Below are 24,622 nucleotides of genomic sequence, written 5' to 3'. Positions count from 1 at the left end.
GTGAAAACTGTATCGTTACATGATAACGCGTCACTATGTAAGGATGGCAGAATTACTACAAAACACTTGTTGATATCCATGTTAAACACAAGAGATTTTGCAGATGCAACACACACAAAATTCTGCAGGAACTCAGCAAGTCAGGTAACATATGGAGGGGAATAAACAGTCAACATTTTGGGCTAAGATCCTTCATCAGGAATGGAAAGTAAGGAGCAGAAGCCAGATTAAAAAGTGGAGTGAGGGGGAGTAGTACAAGCTAGTGATAGGTGAGATCATGTGAGAAGGAAATTGGGGTGTTGGTGGGGAGGAAGCAAGAAGTAGGAAGCTGGGAGGGGATAGGTGGAAGAGGTATAGGGCAAAAGAAGAAGGAATCTAGTAAGATAGTGGACCGTGGAAGAAAGGGAAGGATGAAGGGAACTATGGGGATGGTGAGAAGAAGAGAAGGGGTGAGAAGGTAACCAGAATGAGGAATAGAAAGAGTGGATGGGGAAGAGAAATTACCAATAGTTAGAGAAACTGATGTCAATGCAATTAGGTTGGAGGCTTGTCTGTCCAGGACCTCCTCCACTGCCATGAAGAGGCCAAACTCAGGTTGGAAGCGCAATACTTTAATGTTCCATATAGGCATCCTTCAAAACATTGATTTCTTTAGAAATATTTAAAGTCAAGATATATAAATATTTGAAAAACCGAGGAACTGACAATAAAGAGAGTTGTGATCAGCCATGTTCATACTGAATGGCAGGGCAGGTTTGAGAGAGAGTGGCCTACTCCCGCTCCAATTTTCTTGTGTTTTCCGATCTTCATCCTTGCAAATATTAAGCCAATAGCCAATATCCAATATCCACTTTTATCCTATTGGCAGGACCTACCTTTTCTGGGTTTGTAAAAATATCAGACTTCAACTCTCCATCCAGAAACTCATTAAAATACTTCATCAGTTTCTGTGCTTCTACAGCCCGTTGCCTTGGTGTATTTACCCCCTCCAGTTGGTCTCCAAGGTGACAAACCTTTGTTGCAACATAACTGATATGTTCATCCAGCTCCTGGAAATGCTGAAAAGCAATCTATAGGGGAAAAAAAAAAAGAGAAGTATGCACTACATAATCTACTTTTAATAATAAAGATACTAATTTCTGTGTATTTAGCTCCAGTGGTCAGTGAGAAACAAATAGCTTAAATTATCAGATTTATCCATTCAGAAACAACAAAAATACCATTCTACCAACTTTTCCTGGACTATTTTCATTAAATATCATTGCCATCTCTGCTGGCAAATAGTTTAATGTTTCAAAGCTTTAAAAAAGTCTTCACCCTGATCTTGGCATTTTTACTCATCTCCAAATGTTATACAAGTCTAATAAAACACATATTCTGTTGCCACTTTCAATGTTTATTCTAAATGTTATTCAACATGAAAACCATTAACTCACCAGCTGAGGGTAGATGATAATAAGATGTTTTTTTCATTAAACCACGTTTGACCATGAGACTTTAGAGTCTGGAGTTAATATTGATGACTGTAAGGGCTACTCCCATTTAAGGTAAATTTGTCCTATCAGTGGTACCCAGATATTTTGATAAAGGAGTCTGGCATAAGGTATAATAAGGTATAATTCTGAGAGACTGTTAAGTGACTAACCTAATGGAACTTCTTTGCTAAATTAGAGATTTGTCACCATTTATTGGCTGGGAATACTGCACGAAGTCTTCTGAGCTGAGGATGACTTGGCTATGTCTGAAAGTAAAGCTTATGTCAATTAGACAATAGACAATAGGTGCAGGAGTAGGCCATTCGGCCCTTCGAGTCAGCACCGCCATTCACTGTGATCATGGTTGATCATCCACAATCAGTATCCAGTTCCTGCCTTATCCCCATAACCTTTGATTCCACTATCTTTAAGAGCTCTATCCATCTCTTTCTTGAAAGCATCCAGAAACTTGGCCTCCACAGCCTTCTGGGGCAGAGCATTCCATATATCCACCACTCTCTAGGTGAAAAAGATTTTCCCTCAACTCCGTTCTAAATGGCCTACCCCTTATTCTTAAACTGTGGCCTCTGGTTCCGGACCCACCCATCAGCGGGAACATGCTTCCTGCCTCCAGCGTGTCCAATCCCTTAATAATCTTGTATGTTTCAATAAGATCCCCTCTCAGCCTTCTAAATTCCAGAGTATACAAGCCCAGTCGCTCCAATCTTTCGACATATGACAGTCCCGCCATCCCAGGAATTAACCTTGTGAACCTACGCTGCACTCCCTCAATAGCAAGAATGTCCTTCCTCAAATTTGGAGACCAAAACTGCACACAGTACTCCAGGTGTGGTCTCACCAGGGCCCTGTACAGCTGCAGAAGGACCTCTTTGCTCCTATACTCAATTCCCCTTGTTATGAAGGCCAGCATGCCTTTAGCTTTCTTCACTGCTTGCTGTTCTTGCATGCTTGCTTTCAGTGACTGATGTACAAGAACACCTAGATCTTGTTGTACTTCCCCTTGTCCTAACTTGACTCCATTTAGATAAAAATCTGCCTTCCTGTTCTTACCACCAAAGCGGATAACCTCACATTTATCCACATTAAACTGCATCAGCCATGCATCTGCCCACTCACCCAGCCTGTCCAAGTCATCCTGCATTATCTCAACATCCTCCTCACATTTCACACTGCCACCCAGCTTTGTGTCATCGGCAAATTTGCTAATGTTACTTTTAATTCCCTCATCTAAATCATTAACGTATATTGTAAACAGCTGCGGTCCCAGCACCGAACGCTGCGGTACCCCACTGGTCACCGCCTGCCATTCTGAAAGGGACCCGTTAATCGCTACTCTTTGTTTTCTGTCAGCTAACCAATTTTCAATCCATGTCAGTACTCTGTCCCCAATACCATGTGCCCTAATTTTGCCCACTAATCTCCTATGTAGGACTTTATCAAAGACTTTCTGAAAGTCCAGGTACACTACATCCACTGGCTCTCCCTTGTCCATTTTCATAGTTATATCCTCAAAAAATTCCAGCAGATTAGTCAAGCACGATTTCCCCTTCATAAATCCATGCTGACTCGGACCGATCCTGTTACTGCTATCCAGATGTGAACCATCCATTTTTATCACTCCAGAGGTTTATTCAGAGTCAATCACACAAATCTGGATACAGCATAGGCAGATTAGGTAAGAAAGACAGATTTCCTGCCCTGAAAGAGGTCAGTGAGGCAGATGAATTTTCATAACAACTTTTATTCATTGCAGCAGAGACTTGAAGTTAGTTTTATGAAGTGTGAGATTTTTAACCATATTTAAATTCATTAGATCCCTTTGTATTGATGGTCCAGGTCACTGGATTACCACACTACATCTTAAACTCTATGGCATATCCACAGGCTTTGCGGCTTGATCCGCAGCAGCTCACAATCTACATCAATGATTTGTTTGAGGGAATGTATGTAATCTCTTGCAAATTTAGAGGACGATACAGAAAGACTGCTGGTAGATGTGGATGTCACAGTCAAATAGGGATGTGGGAAATGGAACACAATGTGGAAAAACTTGATGTTATCTACAATGGTAGAAAAAGACAAAGAACACTTTTCAAATGAGTGCTAGTGTTCAGATGGACCTAGGTCTGCTCATGCATAATTTATTAAAAGTTAATGTGCAGTACAGTATCTTTGTAAGAGTATTTGAGTGCAAAATAGAGACCTCATGCTCTAATTAAATATGGCCATGGCGACACACATTTGGAAATGGTATACAAGTTTGGTCTCCCTCAGGAAGCATGTGTTTGCATTGGAGAGAATGCAGCAAAGCTTCACTAATATTAGATGTGAAATAACAATTGCATGAAAGGATTCCAAGTTTCATTTCTTTACAACCGAGATATTACACCAGAGATCAGGTGTGAAAATTTATAAGATTTGTGGAGTGAAAAAAATTAATTTTATATTTTGTTAATATAAACTAAAAGTACAAATTGTGACTAATCTTAAGTAATCCTCTGAAGTACAATTAAGCTTTTTCTATACCATTAATAACTTCTTATGTATAGATAACTGAGCTTTAAATTCACTGGGAGAGACAGCTTTCAAATCATTAAACATTCAACTGGCTTATTCACAACTCAAAAGAACTCGGTCGTTGTACGAGTTATTTTGCTTTGAAGAGTTAACCGCAGTCTAGTTTTCAACTATTATTAATAGATAACAAATGTAAATGTTCAGTACTGTAACAAACATTCCCTTCTCAATTCCCTTCTTTAACCATATTACATTTTGTACAGGTTCAAAATTAGTAAAACATTGGGCAGACTCATCATATCTGTTGCTTTTTATATTCACAGACAAATTCTAGATTGTGCATGGCCCACACCTGAAATGTGGATTTCTTGCATGATTCTACTTGAGAGTCTGCATCCATCATGTTGACTTGTGTCTCTTACCTTCATACATATCGGCAACACCAAACTGAAGGCGAAGAAGCAAAGTAATTGGATGAAAATTATCTATGTTCAAAGTTTATTTATTATCAAAGTATGTACACATTATACAACCTTGAGATTCATTTAACAGGCAGCCATGAAACAAAGAAACACAAAAACAAATCCACATAGTCATAGTCATACTTTATTGATCCCAGGGGAAATTGGTTTCCGTTACCGTTGCACCATAAATAATTAAATAGTAATAAAACCATAAATAGTTAAATAGTAATATGTAAATTACGCCAGGAAATAAGTCCAGGACCAGCCTATTGGCTCAGGGTGTCTGACCCTCCAAGGGAGGAGTTGTAAAGTTTGATGGCCACAGGCAGGAATGACTTCCTATGACGCTCAGTGTTGCATCTCGGTGGAATGAGTCTCTGGCTGAATGTACTCCTGTGCCCAACCAGTACATTATGTAGTGGATGGGAGACATTGTCCAAGATGGTATGCAACTTGGACAGCATCCTCTTTTCAGACACCACCTTCAGAGAGTCCAGTTCCATCCCCACAACATCACTGGCCTTACGAATGAATTGGTTGATTCTGTTCGTGTCTGTTACCCTCAGCCTGCTGCCCCAGCACGCAACAGCAAACATAATCGCAGTGGCCACCGCTGACTCGTAGAACATTCTCAGCATCGTCCGGCAGATGTTAAAGGACCTCAGTCTCCCCAGGAAATAGAGACGGTTCTGACCCTTCTTGTAGACAGCCTCAGTGTTCTTTGACCAGTCCAGTTTATTGTCAATTCGTATCCCCAGGTATTTGTAATCCTCCACACTGACCCCCTGGATGGAAACAGGGGTCACCGGTACCTTAGCTCTCCTCAGGTCTACCACCAGCTCCTTAGCCTTTTTCATATTAAGCTGCAGATAATTCTGCTCACACCATGTGACAAAGTTTCCTACCGTAGCCCTGTACTCAGCCTCATCTCCCTTGCTGATGCATCCAACTATGACAGAGTCATCAGAAAACTTCTGAAGATGCAAGACTCTGTGCAGTAGTTGAAGTCCAAGGTGTAAATGGTGAAGAGAAAGGGAGACCAGACAGTCCCCATGGAGCCCCAGTGCTGCTGATCACCCTGTCGGACACACAGTGTTGCAAGCACACATACTGTGGTCTACCAGTCAGGTAATCAAGAATCCATGATACCAGGAAAAGCATCCACTTGCATCGCTGTCAGCTTCTCCCCAGCAGAGCAGAGCGGATGGTGTTGAACGCACTGGAGATGTCAAAAAACATGACCCTCACAGTGCTCGCTGGCTTATCCAGGTGGGCGTAGACACGGTTCAGCAGGAAGACGATGGCATCCTCAACTCCCAGTTAGGGCTGGTAGACGAACTGGAGGGGATCTAAGTGTGGCCTGACCATAGGCCGGAGCAGCTCCAGAACAAGTCTCTCCAGGGTCTTCATGATGTGGGGGGCCAAAGCCACCGGTCTGTAGTCATTGAGGCCGCTGGGGCGCGGCGTCTTCGGCACAGGGACAAGACAGGACGTCTTCCACAGCACAGGAACCCTCCGGAGCCTCAGGCTCAGGTTGAAGACATTGCTAAGTACTCCACATAGCTGAGGGGCACAGGCTTTGAGCACCCTGGTACTGACACCATCCGGTCCTGCAGCCTTGCTTGGGTTGAGACGTTTCAGCTGTCTTCTCACCTGTTCAGCTGTGAAGCCCACCGTGGTTGTTTCGTGTGGGGAAGAGGTATAGTCATGAGAGCAGGGTGGGGGACTGTGAGGAGGGGTAAGAGGGGAGAGTGGAATATGTGTTGGTTGGGGGCCAACAACAGATGACTCATGAAGGGGATGAGCAGGGGCCACAATGTCAAATCTGTTAAAGAACGGGTTATGTTTGTTGGCCCTGTCCACACTGCCTTCAGCTCCTCTGTTGCCAGTTTGCCGGAACCCAGTGACGGTCCTCATCCCACTCCAGACCTCTCTCATGTTGTTTTGCTGGAGTTTCCACTCAAGCTTCCTCCTGTACCTGCCTTTAGCCTCCCTGATCCTGGTTTTCAGGTCCCTCTGTATTGCCCTCAGCTCCTCCTTATTTCCATCTCTATACTGTATACAATTGCAAGAAAAAGTTTGCAAATCCTTTGCAATTAGCCGGTTTTCTGTATTACTCATAAAAATGTAGTCAGATCTTCATCTAAGTCATGATGATAGACAAACATATATATAAGTATATACAAAAGACTATCTAACATCCAAAGTGCAGAGAATAAAACCACATCATACCCATAAAAAGACCTGCCTCACAAATCTTTTTGTTTTAAACTTTCCCCTTCTCACATTAAAACTATGCTCTATGAAAAAGAATCTGACTACTCACAAACAAAATAAAATCTGAAGAAGCTGGAAATCTAAGCAGCACACACAAAATGCTGGAGGAACTCAGCAGGCCAGGCAGCATCTATGGAAAAGAGTACAGTCAACGTTTCAGGCCGAGACACTTGGGCAGGATTAGAGAACCCGACGAAGGATCTCGGCGCGAAACGTTGACTGTACTCTTTTCCATAGATGCTGCCTGGCCTGCTGAGATCCTCCAGCATTGTGTATGCATTGCCTGACCATCTACTCTTTCTATGCCTTCACAAAAATTTATTCACTTATCTCAGCTCACCCCACAGACTCCAACTGTCCAGAGAAAACTATCTAAATTTGTCCAACTTTTCGTTATAGCTAATAAACTCTATTGACATAGATGCTGCCTGGAATCTTCTCTACACTTTCTCCAAACTTTCCACATCCTTCCTGTAACATGCACACAATATTCTGAATGTGACCTAAACAAAGAGCTTCAACATGACTTCCCAACATTCATACTCAATGACTTCTTTACCACCCTAGGTACTTGTGTTTCCACTTTCAGGGAGCTAAGGACTTTCCAGATCCCTCTGTACATCAATGATCCCAAAGGTTCAGATATGTACTCTATACCTTCATCTTAAATTTGAAGTCCAAAAAGGCAAGCATTAACCTGCTTATACCTTTCAGCAAATATTTCTAACTCTTCCACCACAATTGTCCTGGCTCATTGAGAGAAACAACTGACCAAAGACGGTATAACACTGTTAATGCTATAATCTGAGAATTTCACAGTATTAACTCCAGGCCACATATTGTTTTGGGATATTAGATCGAACAAACAGGAAAACTTATTGATTACATACCCCTTCTCTCTCAGTGAATGAATCTGTATTTCTCCATGTTAAACACCGTTTAAATCACAACTTCTCAAAGATATGCCACAATAAACAAAGCACTGGTAACTATTGCATAGTATTAATCATTATCCATAAGAAATAGTATACCATACATCTTCTCAAGCTTTCACTGCCATTCATAACATCAAAGTACGTGAGAATCAATCCACAAAAAAACCTTAAATTGGAACACAGAATATTGTGATTTTTTTTAAGAACCAGTCAAAATCTTAGCAATTTAAAATTGTTTAATACATAAATCTATACAACTTGTGCACATCTGGAAATCTGCCACTTTATTGATAAAGAATATTTTGTTAGTAATTGGTTAAATTTTAAAATGGACTTCACAACCTGCAGTGAAGGGAAACATATTACCAAAACTTTTATCTTGTGTTATCAAGACAAGGCTAAATTCTTTACTGCTTTTCCGCAAATGGCAGAATCCACTTAAACTCAGAAATAACAAAAGTATTGAACTCAGGTAGATCACTTTTTCTTAATTTAGAGATACAGCATGGTAACTGTCCCGTTTGGTCCAATAAGCCCGGGCTGCCCAATTAACTAGTCCACCTCCAATACAGCAATTCATGGCCAGAGATTCACCTGTATTTAAGACACAGTTAGAGAGAATTAAGGACTATGGGGAAAAGGCAGCTAGGTGGAGCTGAGCCCACAGCCAGATCATCCATAACTTATAGAACAGCAGAGAAGGCTCAACAAGCTGGATGGCCTATTCCTGCTCCTATTTCTTTTGCTTTATGTTCTTATGTACTGCAACTTCCATTTTTACCCCTGGAATCTCTCAAATCTCTCAAATTTCAAGCTGTGGCATACTTCTTTTACTCAATTTTGCAATATCCCCCAGCATTGTGAAAACATGCCAAGCTCCACACGTACAATGTTAAAAGCTCTACCTCATAATCAACTCTCCTTCCCTGCAGCATATCCAATTTGTCAGGCTGCTTGTCCAGTACCTTGTATTATGCCCAAACCTGGGCTATAAACATCACCCAAATGCAAGCGACATACTACAATGACTGAAACCACTAGTTTTGGGACCCACCACAAATTCTATTCCACACACTTAAAATGCTAGAGGAACTCAGCAGGTCGAGCAAATCTATGTAAAAGAGTAAACAGTCGACGTCTCTGGCTGAGGCCCTTCATCAGGAAAGGAAGATTTGAACAACTTCAGGGTAGGCTTGCCTGGAAGAGACTTCACAGTGTAGTAGTAGCACAAACTGAGGCCTGATGAAGGGTCTCAGCCTGAAACATCGACTGTTTATTCCATAGATGCTGCCTGACCTGCTAAGTTCCTCCAGCATTTTTTGTGTTGCTTCGATTTCCAGCATCTGCAGATTTTCTCGTTTTTGCTACAAACTCTATTTCTCTGTTTTCCATCTGTTCTCCACCTTTTCCGCAGTCATGCTTTAAGACTTAAGCAGTCGATTTCCAAAATCTGTGCCCAAATTTTTAACATCTAACTTAATAACTGAAAGAATTATTCACTTTTTTATTGTTCAATTACAAAGTATCTTGGGCTGCATTTGGTTATTATTGAAAATCTGATAGTGCCCACAGAACCAAGAATCATCACTTTAAGGTGAGAAGCAAAGAAATTAGACATTGTTAATCAAATAGCTAAACAAAGAAATCAATTTACTTCCATCATCTTCTGGCAACACTGCACAATCTATTCTTCCTAAGCAGTTGAGGAAGTACCACTAGCATAACATCGCAATGCTGATCTGCCACTAAAAATTCCAGAATACAAACTATTAATTTTTGTTTTAAAAATAGCAGCCTAGTTCTACACAAAATAATGTAATTTTGAAATTTAGGGACAATAAATATATATTTTAGTTTGATTCATAATCTGTCAAAGGTTTGACAAGTAACTATCATTACAAGTTTACTCTTGCAATTCATTACTGAATACAAGTGCACATTCCTTTATCCGAAATTCTGAAATCCAAACGGCTCTGAAAATCGAAGTTTTCTTCACCAACAGCTGACGTCACTCAGGTGTGACGTGGCAGCACTAGCAGAGGCTACCAGACGTCAGTTGTGGCTCAGCGCTCGTACTGGTTACACGTGCATTTGCTCGCTGATATTTTGTGTTCGTTGTTGACTTTGTGTTTAATTTCACTGTGAAAGTGTCAAAAAGTGCTGCAGATACCCCTATGGGTAACAATGAGAAAAAGAGAAGGAAGTATCTATCATTATCAATAACGCAGAAAGTGGAGTTATTGCAGAAGCTTGATCATGGTGTGTCTGTGTGGTGTCTTACTGAAGAAAGTAGTGTTGGAACTACCACTGTATATGATTTAAATAAACAGAAAGACAAGTTACTGAAGTTTTATAAGTGACAGTGACGTTTTACACTTATTCCAATAAGTCACTTACCATGTGTTTGATTCGGTTCATTTGAAGCAGTACATTTTTATGTTTTATTGAATGTTTTTGTTGGAAATAAAATTTTTTCTTGTCATTATTCCCTAAACAATACAGTTTAACAACTATTTACATAGCATTTACATTGTATTAGGTATTATAAGTAATCTAGAGATGATTTAAACCTATACGGGAGGACGTGCGTAGGTTTGGTGTGCCACCGGGTCCTAAAGTCCACTGCACTGAAACAAGCTAAATAAGGGACTTGAGCATATGTGTTTTTTGGTATCCAGGGGGTGGGGGTGGGAAAGGGGGGTCTGAAATCTGAAAAATTCTTAATTCCGAAATGCAACTGGCCCCAAGGGATTCGGAAAAGGGATTGTGGACCTGTATTTACATATCTTAAGAACAAAAAGATTAAGTGCATAAACAAAAAAAAGATTTGGTCAACAAGTCTCAAATTAAACTAACCACACATTTCACCACCAGGTCCTTCCCCCATCTGGTTCCATCTGCCATTCATCTTGTCCCTAATGATTCCCACTATTACCCTTCATACTCATCAGATTCCTGCATTGGTAGCCTTTGTGCTACTGCTATCACCCTCCTTGCCATCTTCATCTTCATATTCCCTACCCCTCGCATGAGTCCATCTGCTCTTTCTTCTTGTCTACTTCTACTTACCACTACCTGCCTCCATCTACCCATACTCAGTTCAATTATCACCTACTGGTCGTTCTCACCTTTCCCTTCTTTTTTCTTTACATAGGCCATCTTCCCTCTCCACTTTGAGTCCTAATGCAGATTTTCAATGAAAAATGTAGACAATTCTTCTCCCCCACAGATACTGCTCGGCCCACTGAATCCCACCAACAGTTTGTATTTTTGCTCCAGATTCCAGCATCTACATTCTCATGTCTGAGAGCACAGTTACTACTGACCTGATTGCTTTTCTGTAATTCTTGAACCTTCTTTGCAAACTCCTTAGCTTCTTTCTGGCACTGTTGTTCCAGCTTCTCTACCTTCCTTTGGATGCGTTCATCCAGCATCTTCAGCTCCTCGATGTGATCCACAAATTCTTCCAAAAGCCTGTGGTGCAAGATTATAGTCATCCAACATTTTCAATATGAGATTTAGATAAAAGAAAGTTACTGTTCATTTAAAAAACAATCTACTTATGGCTTCTAATACACACAGATACCATTATATAACTTGGTTTCCAGTTTGACTGTTATTAGTGGGATAATGCAGATAATGATTTCATTCATTCCACTAACCATGAGCACAGGGCCACATTACAAAGAGTTTTCGTAGACAGCATTAAATGAATTTCACCAGAAATAACAATACACTAGACTGAAATTGAGTTCAAATTTACAAACACCAATTCTCCCTTTTTTTTTACTTTTTTAAATATTCAAAATATAAATAAACAGTTCAATAAATGGTATTAGTTTATTATTGTCAGATATACCAAGATACAGTGAAAAGCTTGTCGTGCATGTTGTTCATACAGATCAGATCGTTACATAGTACATTGAGGAAGAATAAGGTATAGTATAACAATAACAATGCAAAACAAAGTAACATCTAAGAGAAGGTACAGTGCAGGTAAACAATAAAGTGCAAGATCATTATGAGGTAGATTGTGAAGACAAGAGTTCATCCTGTCAAATAAAAGGTCAATTCACAAGTCTGATAACACTGGGAAAGAAGCTGTCCTTGAGCCTAGTACTAGCATCATCTTCTTGATGGGAGAGGGAATCAGGAAAAATGTCTGGGGTAGGTGGGGTCTTTGATTATGCTGGTTGCTTTACTGAGACAGCAAGAGGATAGACAGAGCCCACAGAGGGAATGTTGGTTTCTGTGATGTGCTAAGCTGTGTCCACAACTCCCAATAAATTGAACAGCTGCCACTAATCCACCTCTACAAGATTTCCATCCTTAAACATTTGTTATAGCTCCATCTCTTGTGGCTGGTTAGCACACATTTAGATCTTTGTCTTCCTATTTCACCTCTAATCTTGATTGAGATCCTTATATACCCATTATGACATCTTTCCCTTCCAATGAAGAAAACTACTTAGTTCATTCCCTGCTCTTGCTCAGTACATAGAATATGGAGATAAGGAGCAGGGAGGACAGGGTCATATTCTGTTAACTTGCTTCCAATGCTGCTCACCTCACAAATTTCATACATCATGGCCTACTCCACATTTCAATCAACTTCTAGCATCTGCAGATTTCCTCGTGTTTCCACATTTCAATAGCCTTTTTGTAGAAACGTGCTTCAATTCTGTACCCTTGATTGAAAGCTGATTTGCTGAATTTTAACTGGCTATAATAACCAGTTTGCTCTTGGACTGTATTCCTTGGAGTTTAGAAGAATGAGGGGAGACCTCATAGAAACATTTCGAATGTTGAAAGGCATGGACAGAGTGGATGTGGCAAAGTTGTTCCCCATGATGGGGGAGTCTAGTACAAGAGGGCACGACTTAAGGATTGAAGGGCGCCCATTCAGAACAAAAATGCGAAGAAATTTTTTTAGTCAGAGGGTGGTGAATCTATGGAATTTGTTACCACGGGCAGCAGTAGAGGTCAGGTCATTGGGTGTATTTAAGGCAGAGATTGATAGGTATCTGAGTAGCCAGGGCATCAAAGGTTATGGTGAGAAGGTGGGGGAGTGGGACTAAATGGGAGAATGGATCAGCTCATGATAAAATGGCAGAGCAGACTCGATGGGCCAAATGGCCGACTTCTGCTCCTTTGTCTTGTGGTCTAACTATACCTTTCCTCTAATTCTGCAACCCACAATAGCCACTCTTCGTCTCCTGCCCTCACCAAGTACACCCAAAATTTCTGAATCCGTTTGCTTTCAAATAGACATTTTCTGATCTTTATTCCAAGCCATTTTCTCCCCAAGTATTCTCAAAGATTTCGATATTGAAATTGAAATCTGGCCTTCTGAGGCATTTAGAGGAACTTTAGAGTCAAAGTTATTGAGACATACAGCAAGAAAACAGGCTATTCAACCACCACATCCACACTAATGGTCTCTCCCAGCACTTGCAGTCTACGCAATTCAAGTGCTTATCTACAGACTTCAACACTACTTCATATACTCTTTTCAAGTAATGAGAAAAAGATCTCCTTCCATCTCCTCTGAATCTCTTCCCCTTTATTCCAAATCTGTTTTACCCTATCAACCGTCCATCGCCCAATATTTTACACCTCAATCTTGGCCCCTCTTAACTTATTCCACTCCAGGGAAAACAGACTTGCCTTCTCTAGTACTACTCATAACTGAAACACTCCATCACAGGCAACATCTTGGTGAATCTCCTCTCAGATGCTTCCTGTGGTGTGGCACCCAGAACTATACACACCGTACTCCAGTTGAGACCCAGCCAAATTTTCAAAGAAGTTCAAGCATAATCTCTCTGTTTTTGTATTCAAAGCCTTTCCTAACCAGATTATCTACAGTACTTCCTCTGCTACATTGAAGGATCTCCGGACTTGTACTCCAAGATCCCCCTGTTCATCAATGCTCCCTGGGACCCTACCATTCATAGCAAATGTCAGCTTAATGATCACTTCCAAAATGCATCACCTCACATTTAGCCGGATTGAATTTTATCTTTCAAATCTCTTACTAACTCTTCCTTCAGTTAGTCCTGACAAAGGGTCTCGGCCTGAAACGTCAACTGTACCTCTTCCTAGAGATGCTGCCTGGCCTGCTGCGTTCACCAGCAACTTTGATGTGTGTTGCTTGAATTTTATCTGCCATTTTTCAGCCAATTCACCACTCTAAAGCCAAAAACCACCCTCTATAGTATCCACAACACTACCAATCTTTATGTTATCTGCAAGTTTACTAATCATAAACAGAAGAGATTCCATAGATGCTGAAAGTACAAAGCAACACACACAAAATGCTGGAGCAACTCAACAAGTCAGGCAGTATCTATGGAAATGAATGAACAGTTGAAATTTTAGGCCAAGACCCTTCATCAGCACTGGAAAGGAGAAGATGCCTGAATAAGAGGAGGGAGAGGGAGAAGGGGCAGAGGACAAGCTAGAAGGTGATAGGTGAAGCCAGGTGATTGACGGAAGGGTGATAAAGTAAGAAGATGGGGTGTGATAAGCGGAAAAGGTGAATGGCAAGAGAAAGAATCTGATAGGAGAGCAGAGTGGATCATGAGAGAAAGGGAATGAGGAGAGTACCGGGGGAGGTGATAGGTAGGTGAGAAGTAGTAAGAGGCTAGACTGGGGAAATGAAGAAGGAAGGGGGATGTGGAAAATTACCAGAAGTTGAAGGACAATAATTTGGATGACCTTTATAAACTTAATTATCTCCCCTTGCTGCGCAATGTCGAAGAGGACCTTCCCATCACACTGATGGGCAGGGTAAACTGCATAAAAATGAAGATTTTTTTCAGAATTACCTATCCCATTATCCAATAATTTTTTAAAGATTCTCAATGGACATATTCATCTATTTTATGGTCCGGTTAAATATCTAGAATCTCCGTGGAAAAATTGACCTGGGACTATAAATTAAGAGGGTTAAGATTACCAGATTTTAAAAAATATTATTTAGCTGCACAAGCACGTTTTATTGCTTCTTTTTTTGATGAGACAACTATTCCTTCTTGGGTTACAATTGGCTTACATATGGTAGGAGAAGAGATGGCAGAAGAATTTATATATAAATGGGACTCCAAATTAATTAAAAAAGAAAACAAGCAATCCTCTACTGAGACATGTAATTTATATCTGGGAAAAAAATTAAACAATTTATGGTTCAAAAAGTAGGAATATCCTCAAAGACACCTCTATCTCAGAACAGATTAATACCCGTGACTCTGGGTAATAAATTTCTAGTCACCTGGTATCAACACGGTATCAGGTGCATTGAAGATTGTTATAATCTGCAGAAGCAATTTATGTCCTTTGAGGGACTTAATAATAAATATAATTTATCTAATAACACATTCTTCTGCTATCTCCAATTACGATCTTTTTTGAGGGACTGTTTGGGTCCATCTCTGGCTCAAATATGTATTTTTGTATTTTAGTTCAAATACGTTTGATTACAAGTCAGTAAAACTACACGTAGCCTTCACATTCAACCTATCCAAAGCACAGAATTAGTTCAGCTGAATAACTTGCATTTTCTTTAAGAAAATGAATCATTACATTAACAAGGTTTATATAAAAATTGCGACAAATACTTTGTGTATTGCACTTTACTATATTCAGGAAATGTCAATAAAGTGAGGTAGCTAACAATATTCACCAATTCTACCAATACTTCAAATTGTAATGTCCATACCGATTCATTATTCAGTCGGAGAAAACACTCAGAGGCCACGTTTTCGCTCGATTAAATCTTTATTTAATTTGATCCGAGGAGAGGTAACCACCATACACATCTGCAGCGTCTGGCAATCAACTCTGCCTTGCACGAGTACAAGGTTACATTTATATCCAAAAGGAATGGTTTCAGTTAGCACCTGTTTCCCCTGTCCACGCTTATGACAGTTTTGTGGTTAGCAATTTCATCATGGTCACAACAGCTTCACGTGCAGAGGTACAGGTCAGTAAGTACTTCTATTCTAAGAGATGAGTATGCAGTTGCAACATCCTAACCATGCCCGGTTCTTTGTCTAGTTCCCGCCCCTGCTATATTTTCCAGGTCACATACACCACTTAGCCCTTCCCATCCCGTTCTCCAACCCCCTTTTCACTTACACAGTAAATGTCAGTTTTAAATTACTAGTTAACAGAAACAGTAAACAATCACCATGAAGGCAAGGTACAGGTGAGCAGCTGAGCTAATCTGAAAAGTGCACGGTAGTACTGTACTGCTCATCACCTCAACAAACCAAGAAATTTATTACAATAACAAGTAATCTTTTCAAATATAGAGACTAACCTTCAAGTATGAAAGCAGTTTGAAACACATGACAAAATACTTATCAGTAAAAGAAATGCAGAATTATAAGTTCACAGAACACAAGTGGAATAAGCAGACTTACTAAATTTATAACATGTTTCAAGACAAGATAAACCCCAATTCTTGTACTTCCTTTCAGTTGACATACTTTAGGATAGAAATTACATGGCTCTGAAAATTACTCATATGTAGAAAAAAAACCCAAAGAAATGAAAATCAATACATCATAAAAGCATTTATTTTCCTTCTTATGAAAACAAAAACCTGTCATGGCCAATTACTTTAAATCCACTAACAAATATGCATTAGCTTCAAGTGTTCACATTTTCCAATGAGGATAATTTCATAAATAAAGATCAACTTTGGTGTTCAAATTTTAGAATTATCCTCTCTGCTCATACAACACTGAAGCAAACAATTTAACTAAACATTTTAAAAAGTTATACTAACTCAATAGCTCTACAATGAAGGGAATTTTATCATACTTCTGAACTATTCACCCACAGACTTTACTGTGTTAGTGGGCGAGGGGAATATTCCCAGGCTCAAATAACAATGTAAACATTTCACAAAATGTTTGTTTATTTTGTAAAATTTCATCCATGTCAGAGGTCAGAATATCTTTATAACTAAAAGTTCTTTAACACATCAAAGTCAAATTTAAAACTTCTGCTAAAATCCATTACCTTTTTGGATCAAAGGCTTCTGCCCCACCTTTGGAACCTCCACCTGGTGTTCTCCATGCCAGGCGTTCAATGTACTCATCAACATCAAAAGGTTCCTGAAAACAAAATAAAAACCTGCTTTACAACAACCAGCAGAAATGCATGTCTGAACTGTGAAATATTAAAAGTAATAGAAATTTTGGAACAATTAAGACAAATTGGCAGAATGTCCAGGATGCCAAAGTTAAAGAATTAAGGAACTTTCTATTTTGGGGATATCCCAGAATGAGAAAACTTCGCTCAAGCTTGAGAGCTCAGTGGGGGTTGTCAATGCTTTTTTACTGGTCGGGGGGGGGGGGGAGAGAGGGTTCATTGCTTTGCTGCTGCTTATGTGGGGGGGGGTAGTTGGGGGGTTGGGGTTCTAACTTTTAACTGTTATTCATTCTTTGGGGCACTCCTCTGCTTTCGTGGATATTTGCAAAGAAAAAGAATTTCAGGATGTATATTGTATACATTTCGTTGACATTATATGTACTTATTGAAATACTAAGACTATCTTATCCATAAAGTCTTCTTGTGACTGTAATCAAAGTCACCAGAGGATACTGAAGCTGGTGATATAGAATTCATCATAACAAATGGGCTTTCTTCTGGCAATGCTCTAGTCTCACAAAGCCAAAAGTACATCCCATTTTTATAACCATGAGATCAAAGGTAACAGCAGGTGATTCAATACAATTTCAATAGTTACAATGATATTGTTTACTTCAATGTTTTGGGTTGACAATGCTTCCATTGAATTACATATCTACAGGGCGAGACACCTCTGAATGTTCAAACATCTTTGTCACAAAGTAATTAGCACAAATAGTCTTAAAAAGCTCCTGGGGACAGAAATTCCATGACACCCAAAATTAATGTTGTCAGGGCTATCTGAGTACACAAAAAAACTATTGATTGCCTATACCTGTGACCATGTTTGTTATGCTAAGTAACATTATTAGCCTGGTCTGCCAGCTTGAACTCAAGTGACGATGGTGCAATTGACGTTGCCATGTTGCCTGGTTTGATGCAGGCCAATTAGCACAACCCCATTGTTTTAATGTTTGGCTGATGCATATCCAAACGTCTCATGGTCAGCATTTTACAAACCATAGCTCTTAAGCCTGATTTGTACTTCTGTGTCAAATGTACGCTGTAGGTACCGTGTACCCTACGCCATAGGGTGACATGTACCTCCCCAAAAAAGTAACTCATGCGTTGCGGCAACACAAACCACAACAACTGTGATTGGTCTGCTTGGTAGCATCACATTTCCTCCTACACATTTCTGGTCTGTACACTGATGCGAAATAAGTGGTTGGAGATGATGAAACAAATCGTCAAATCTACCTGACACCATCCGAAAATATTTGAAATGCATTTCCTCGTCCCTGCCTCTTATGAAGAAACTCAACACAGTGGCATAGAAACCCCACCACCAACTAGCGTTTTGGCGGTGAATTGCACAGCGACGCAAACACAACAACGCATGCTTGCTATGGCATAGGGCTACGCAGAAGTATAAATCAGGCCTACGGCGTAGCCAGTACACACAAGTATAAATCAGGCTTTAGTCTGTAGGCAACTTGTGTTCCACCAAGTGCAAAGGCACGTTTTTACCTTCAATTTACTGCTTGCAATTTACAATCCACATTAAGAACTGAAGTTTGGCTCTTCTTTGAATTAATAACTGCTATATTCACATAGCTCCAGAAAACTCCCTAACAAATCTGAAATAAAACATTCTTTCATTGATCAATGTTGTCAGAAAAGATACAGTTGCAAGAAAAAGTGTGAACCCTTTGCAATTCCCCGGTTTTGTGCATTAATTACTCATAACATGTGGTTTGATCTTCATCTAATTCACAATAATAGACAAACACAATCTGCCAAGGCTAACAATATACAAACAATTATACTGAGTACACCATTTAAACAATCCCAGTCTAGGTTCAAAAAAAGTATGTGAGCCTCTGGGGTAATCCTTCTACAAAGCTATTTGGAGTCAGGTGTTCCAATCAATGAGATGAGTTTGGATGTGTGGGTTGTAGAGGTGCCCTGCCCTATAAAAAAAGACACAGGTTACTGACAGAACCTGCTCTTCTCAAGAAAGATCTCTTTATGTGCACCATGCCTCGATGAAAACAACTTTCAGAGAAGACCTCAAAAAAAGACCTGTAGAGATGCATGGTACAGGTCTAACAAATGCTAACAAATAGCAGTGGAAAATTGTTATAGTACTAAAGCCATCTCACTTAGACAACTAGGGAAATTAATAATTAATTAAATCTGCAATGAAAGACCACAAATAAAGATGAGAATAAAACTAATAGCTTGTATTAAAAATGTACTGGATTCAAAGTACAGCAGGGAGTCTGCCTTCTGTGATTCCATACCTCTGACCTGACCCACCAGCTCAAGGACAGCTAAATGCAGGCCTGGACACTAAAGTGACTTAGATGAAGATCAGGCTACATTTTAATAGCAATTAATGCACAAAACCAGGTAATTGCAAATGGTTCACAAACTTCAGGCTGCTGAACACAATTTTTCCTTCAATATTAATCAATAAGCTTCAAAACATAGGCCTCTGCACTTCACTCTGCAATTAGATCTTCGACCTCCTCATCGGGAGACCACAGTCACTGCTGATCTGAAATAACATCTCCTTTTTGCTAACAATCAACACCAACACACTTCAGGATACTTGCTTAGCCCCTTGCTCTATTCCCTCTACCCCCTCCCCCTTTGAATGTATGGCGTCGCACAGCTCAAACACCATCTATAAATTTGCCGATTACACAACTGTTATAGACAGAATCTCGGATGAGCGATGAGGTGGTGTACAGAAGTGGGACAGATCTGTGTTGGCGTAACAACAACCTTGCACTCATGTCAGCAAGACGAAGGAAATGATTGTCAACTTTGAGAAGAGAAAGTCGTGGAACACACACAAGTCCTTATCAAATGGTCAACAGTGGAAAGGGCGAGCAGTTTTAAGTTCCTGGGTGTCAACCTCTCTGAGGCTCTATCCTGGGCCCAACATATTGTTGCAAATATGAAGGCGGCATGCCAGGGACTTGATTTTCTTAGGAGTTTGAGGAGAATTAGTACCTCACCAAGGACACTCGCAAATTTCTATAGATGCATCGTGGACAGCATTTCGTAAACACAAAATAATCTGCAGATGCTGGGGTCAAAGCAACACTCACAACACGCTAGAGGAGCTCAGCAGGTCGGGCGGCATCCGTGGAAACGACGAGTCGACGTTTCGGGCCGGAACCTGACGAAGGATTCCAGCCCAAAACGTCGACTCATCGTTTCCACGGATGCTGCCCGACCTGCTGAGTTCCTCCAGCGTGTTGTGAGTGGAGAGCATTTCAACTGCCTGCATCACCATCTGGTGTGGAGGAGGCCACCGCACAAGGTTAGAAAAATCTGCAGAAGGTTGTCAACTCAGCAGAAGGTCGTGAACCATCACGGTTATTGCCTCCCCACACAACCGAGGGCATTTTCAAAAGGCGGCAAACATCACTAAGGACCCCCACCACATGCCCTTTACTCATTGTTACCATCAAGGAGGTACAGGAGCCTTAAGACATGCAGTCAATGCCTTAGGAACAGTTTCTTCACTTCTGCCATCAGATTTCTGAACAGAATCCATGAACACTACCTCAGTATTTTTGCTCCCTATTTGCACTAAAAACATATATATTACAATAATTTATGTTATGTACTGCACTGTACTACTGCCGCAAAACAACAAGTTTCTATTAGCTCAGTGAAAACAAACCCAATTCTGATTCTGAAATCTGGCAATGCCATTATTAATGACCCTTCATGAGCTGCTGATGAAACACTTTGAATGTGCAGCCTAAGTTATATTCCCACAATGATTAGTATTTCTTAGATAAAAGGAAGTGACTTCCTAGGTCATTTCAAAAAGCAACAATACATTTGCAGGATTGGAGACAATTATATGGCTAACACTGGGAGGGTTTCAATGATCAACAATAAACCACTACTGACCAGTTCTTTTTAAAGTCAGTTAATTAAATAAATCTGACATAAACTCTTCATTTTCCATGGCAAGATTGCAACTTGCCTCTCCTGATTATTAGCCTTGGGCTCTGGTTCACTAGTTAAATTGTTCATCCCCTTATGTAGTTATATACATTTTAAATAGTGGCGGTTCACTTTTTTGTCAAATATTAAGACAAAATGCAATTGTGGTCAAAATGTACATAGTTTTGCCATGGAGAACCATTACGCATAACAAAGTTTTCAAATCCAGAAACAAAATGGCAGTTACATTTCCGGATTTCAAAAAATGGGATTTAATGATGATCTAAACCATGACCTGGGTCTATTGTAACTGATTTAGCAGTAAAGATGTAATGTTAGTAGACTGCTTCAGCCCAAAACCAAAAAGTTCAGTTAAAGACAAAAATATTACAGTTAAAAATCAAATTTCCCCACTGCCGTCAAATTTAGAACTGACCTGAAAAAGTTTAATACTACATGAGTCTATATTTCCTCTCTCAATATTGCACTAGTGTCATTATGTTTATTTTGTTGATTTATTGCACCTGCAAATACTGTATATGCTAATTTAAGTTTGTTAACTTGCGTTTATCCTCATCTTCACCCTGCAACGTACTGTGCTGCTGCTACAAGATTATTATGCATAATTATTGCATACAGTCCTGGTCGCCACATTATAGGAAAGATATTGAGGCTTTGGAGAGGGTGCAGAAGTAGTTTACCAGGATGCTACATGGATTAGGTGCATGTGCTATAATGAAAGTTGGTCGTTTTCTCTGGAGTGACAGAGGCTGACGGGGGATCTGATAGAGGTTTAAGAGATTATGAGACACATAGAGAGAGTAGACAGATAGTTTCTCTTTTTCCAAGGTTGAAATGTCCAATGCCAAGATGTGTGAGGCATTTTTTTAAAAAAAACAGAGAGTGGTGGAGTGCCTGGGGTGGTGGTAGAGGCCGCTACATGAGAGACCTTTGAGACATTTGGATAGGCATATGAACGTGAGGAAAATGGAGGAATATGGACATTGTGTGGGCCTAAGGGATTGGTTTAGTTTAATTGGCCATTTGATTACTAATTTATTTGATCTGACACAACATTGAGGGCCTGTACTGTCCTGTTCTATTCAAGGTCCATGGCATTTTACTCTGTGCATCTGTGCTGATAACAGTTATAAGCTTCTACCCAAACAAATGAAATGGTGGTTGGGGGTGGGGGGGGGGGGAAGAAAGAGGGGTAGTCCTATATTCAACTTGAATTATAGTTCAGAATCAAGTCATTGGTCCACAATTTACATTTAAAAATTAGGTCTACTTTGAACATTCAACATCATAATTTGAGAAATTTGGCAGCAAACCCCAGATTACTTTGCATATATAACTAAACACAAAAGTCCCTTCAGCGGTTCTTTGCTTTGCCACAAGGGCAAAGACAGAATTTCATCGTTTATGTTCTGATGATAAGCCATTGACCTAAATGTTAACCCTCCCACCCGACAACCCAAATGCTGTCCGACCTTAGTACACCAATTAGTGTTGCTGTTTTAGGTTTCATACTTACAGGACTTTACTTTTGTAAGCCGGGCATCTGATTACGGAACATTTGGGAAACACAGAAACCCTACAGCACAATACAGGCCCTTTGGCCCACAATGCTGTGCCAAACATGTACTTACTTAGAAATTACTTAGGGTTAAGCATAGCCCTCTATTTTTCTAAGCTCCATGTACCTATCCAGGAGTCGCTTAAAAAACCCAATTGTATCCGCCTCCACCACCATTGTCGGCAGCTCATTCAACTCACTCACCACTCTGTGTAAAAAAAACTTAACCAGACGTCTCCTCTATACCTGCTTCCAAACCTCTTAAAACTGTGCCCTTTCGTGTAAGCCGTTTCAGCCCTGGGAAAAAGCCTCTGACTATCCACACGATCAATGCCTCTCATCATCTTATACACTTCAACCAAGTCACCTCTCATCCTCCGCCGCTCCAAGGCAAAAAGGCCGAGTTCACTCAACCTATTCTCATAAGTCATGCTCCCCAATCCAACAATATCCTTGTAAATCTCCTCTGCACCCTTTTGGGAACTGATGACCAACAAAACATAACATACCCCTCTCACCTAGAGGACCATTTGTTTTCAAATACTTAAACTGTAATGAGCAATAACATCATCATTGAGTACAGGAAGGATTTTTTTTAAACTACCAACGATATCGCCAACACATTCTGCTTGTGAGACCAAACAACACTACTGGAATTCTATACAAAATGCAGTTTCCAATCCCATTGCATCAGAATAAAGCAGTTTCTACTCTAACTTTATCCACTCTGTACCTCTCAACTACTATATTTCAAAACACCACCCACACCTATAAATCTACAGATTCAGGCATACCAATAGTTTTAACAGCCTCCCATCTTCTAACCGTAAAACTATACCCTATCCAAAATCAGCTGCTCCTCCCATGTCCCAAGTTCTGGTAGGTGATCACCCCCGCAATCACTAATCTAAAGTGAATCGCAGTTCCAAAGTTTTCAATCATCTGGATTCTATCACAACATGTAAATCTAACAATGTGCTCATCCTCCCCATCTTCATAACCGCAATCCATCCTACAATAAATTCTGTTCATCTGGTAAGTCTCCATGCATACCCTTTTTACACTCCACTCCGTCAATTGACTATTTTGTTTTCCAATCACATTGGACATAGTTGTAAAAATCCTTCTTTTTAATACCCACATTAAAACCCACCCCTTTCACCAACCTCTTGATACACAATCTCTTGCCTGAACCAAGGAACCGATTTTTAAGGTCAACTTGAAAGTCATTCATGCATCTTATAAAGCTGCATTACTGATGAATTAGGTTGTCATGTTAAAAGAGGCGCAGAAGTAAGAGAAACAAGGATTGAAATGAAAATGACCACATGGAGGTTATTAAAAATTAAACAAACTTAATTATTAGTGTAACTATTTCATTATTTTGTAAATTACTAATTTCCCAATAACAGCTTAGAAATAAAATATTTCTAAAATTAACTGGATAACACCATGGGCACCAAATGTTAATAGTATCTATGTTCTCATTTGGCACGATAGAACAAATGGCACCCTGTGCATTTCTTTGTATAATTGGGTAACAATAAATCATCGTCTAATACATTTCATTCATTTTGGAAAAATAAACTTCCATACAGCTCTTCAAGGAGTGATATTGAAAATTTTCATGCATCACCCCTTAGCTTTGCAATCTCATCGCAGCAAATGACTTTGCTGAATTAATCCAAGTTCACCGAGTCGTAATTATTTACCACTCCCTTGAAAGGACAGCCAGCTAAAACTGTTTCTTTCTCAATCGATGCCGTCTCACTTGCAGCGTTTTCACAGTACATTCTAGCTTTTATTATAGATTTCCTAGAATCCCAATATTTTCTTGTTGGGTGGTTAATCATCATATCCTTTGTAACAACATATGACTCACTGAACCCTATTCCTAGGCCCAAGACATCTGGATAATAAGCAATTTTCTCAGTTTACCAACAACACCAACATCGGAGTTGAATCAGACTCGGTAACACCGAAACAACAGCCGGACCCACCTCGAACAGCTCCGCCGTGGTAGCCATAACGCCAGACACGAGAATTGTTCGTGGTCTATCCGCCAAAGCACCTACATAATGAAGAGTCCCAGAACCGCCCAAAGGATGTTGCGACTCCCAGCGGGCAGCCCGGAGTTTGGGTTCACCACTAACACTCCTTCACCCACCCACCCGCCACTCCTCCATCTTTCCGCTTCACCGGAAGTCACCGCGTTGCGCGACTGGACGAAAGGAAGCG

General features: G+C 40.2%; 1 protein-coding gene across 1 annotated transcript in view; it reads right to left on the bottom strand.

The window, feature by feature from the left end:
* Positions 1-24,569, bottom strand: part of exoc5 (exocyst complex component 5) — a 58,302-nt gene extending 33,733 nt beyond the window's left edge. The window contains exons 1-4 of the mRNA XM_072268261.1: positions 24,385-24,569; positions 16,720-16,814; positions 11,016-11,163; positions 876-1,070 (exon numbers count right to left, since the gene is read on the bottom strand). Of these exons, the coding sequence (XP_072124362.1) occupies positions 876-1,070; positions 11,016-11,163; positions 16,720-16,814; positions 24,385-24,411 (465 nt within the window). The 5' untranslated portion in view covers positions 24,412-24,569. The remainder of the gene's footprint in view (positions 1-875; positions 1,071-11,015; positions 11,164-16,719; positions 16,815-24,384) is intronic.
* Between the last annotated feature and the right edge of the window lie 53 nt (positions 24,570-24,622).

Source organism: Mobula birostris, chromosome 1 (genome assembly GCF_030028105.1).
Source record: "Mobula birostris isolate sMobBir1 chromosome 1, sMobBir1.hap1, whole genome shotgun sequence".
Taxonomy (NCBI): Eukaryota; Metazoa; Chordata; class Chondrichthyes; order Myliobatiformes; family Myliobatidae; genus Mobula; species Mobula birostris.
The sequence above is the reverse complement of the archived record's forward strand: the minus strand, read 5'-3'. Positions and strand labels throughout refer to the sequence as shown.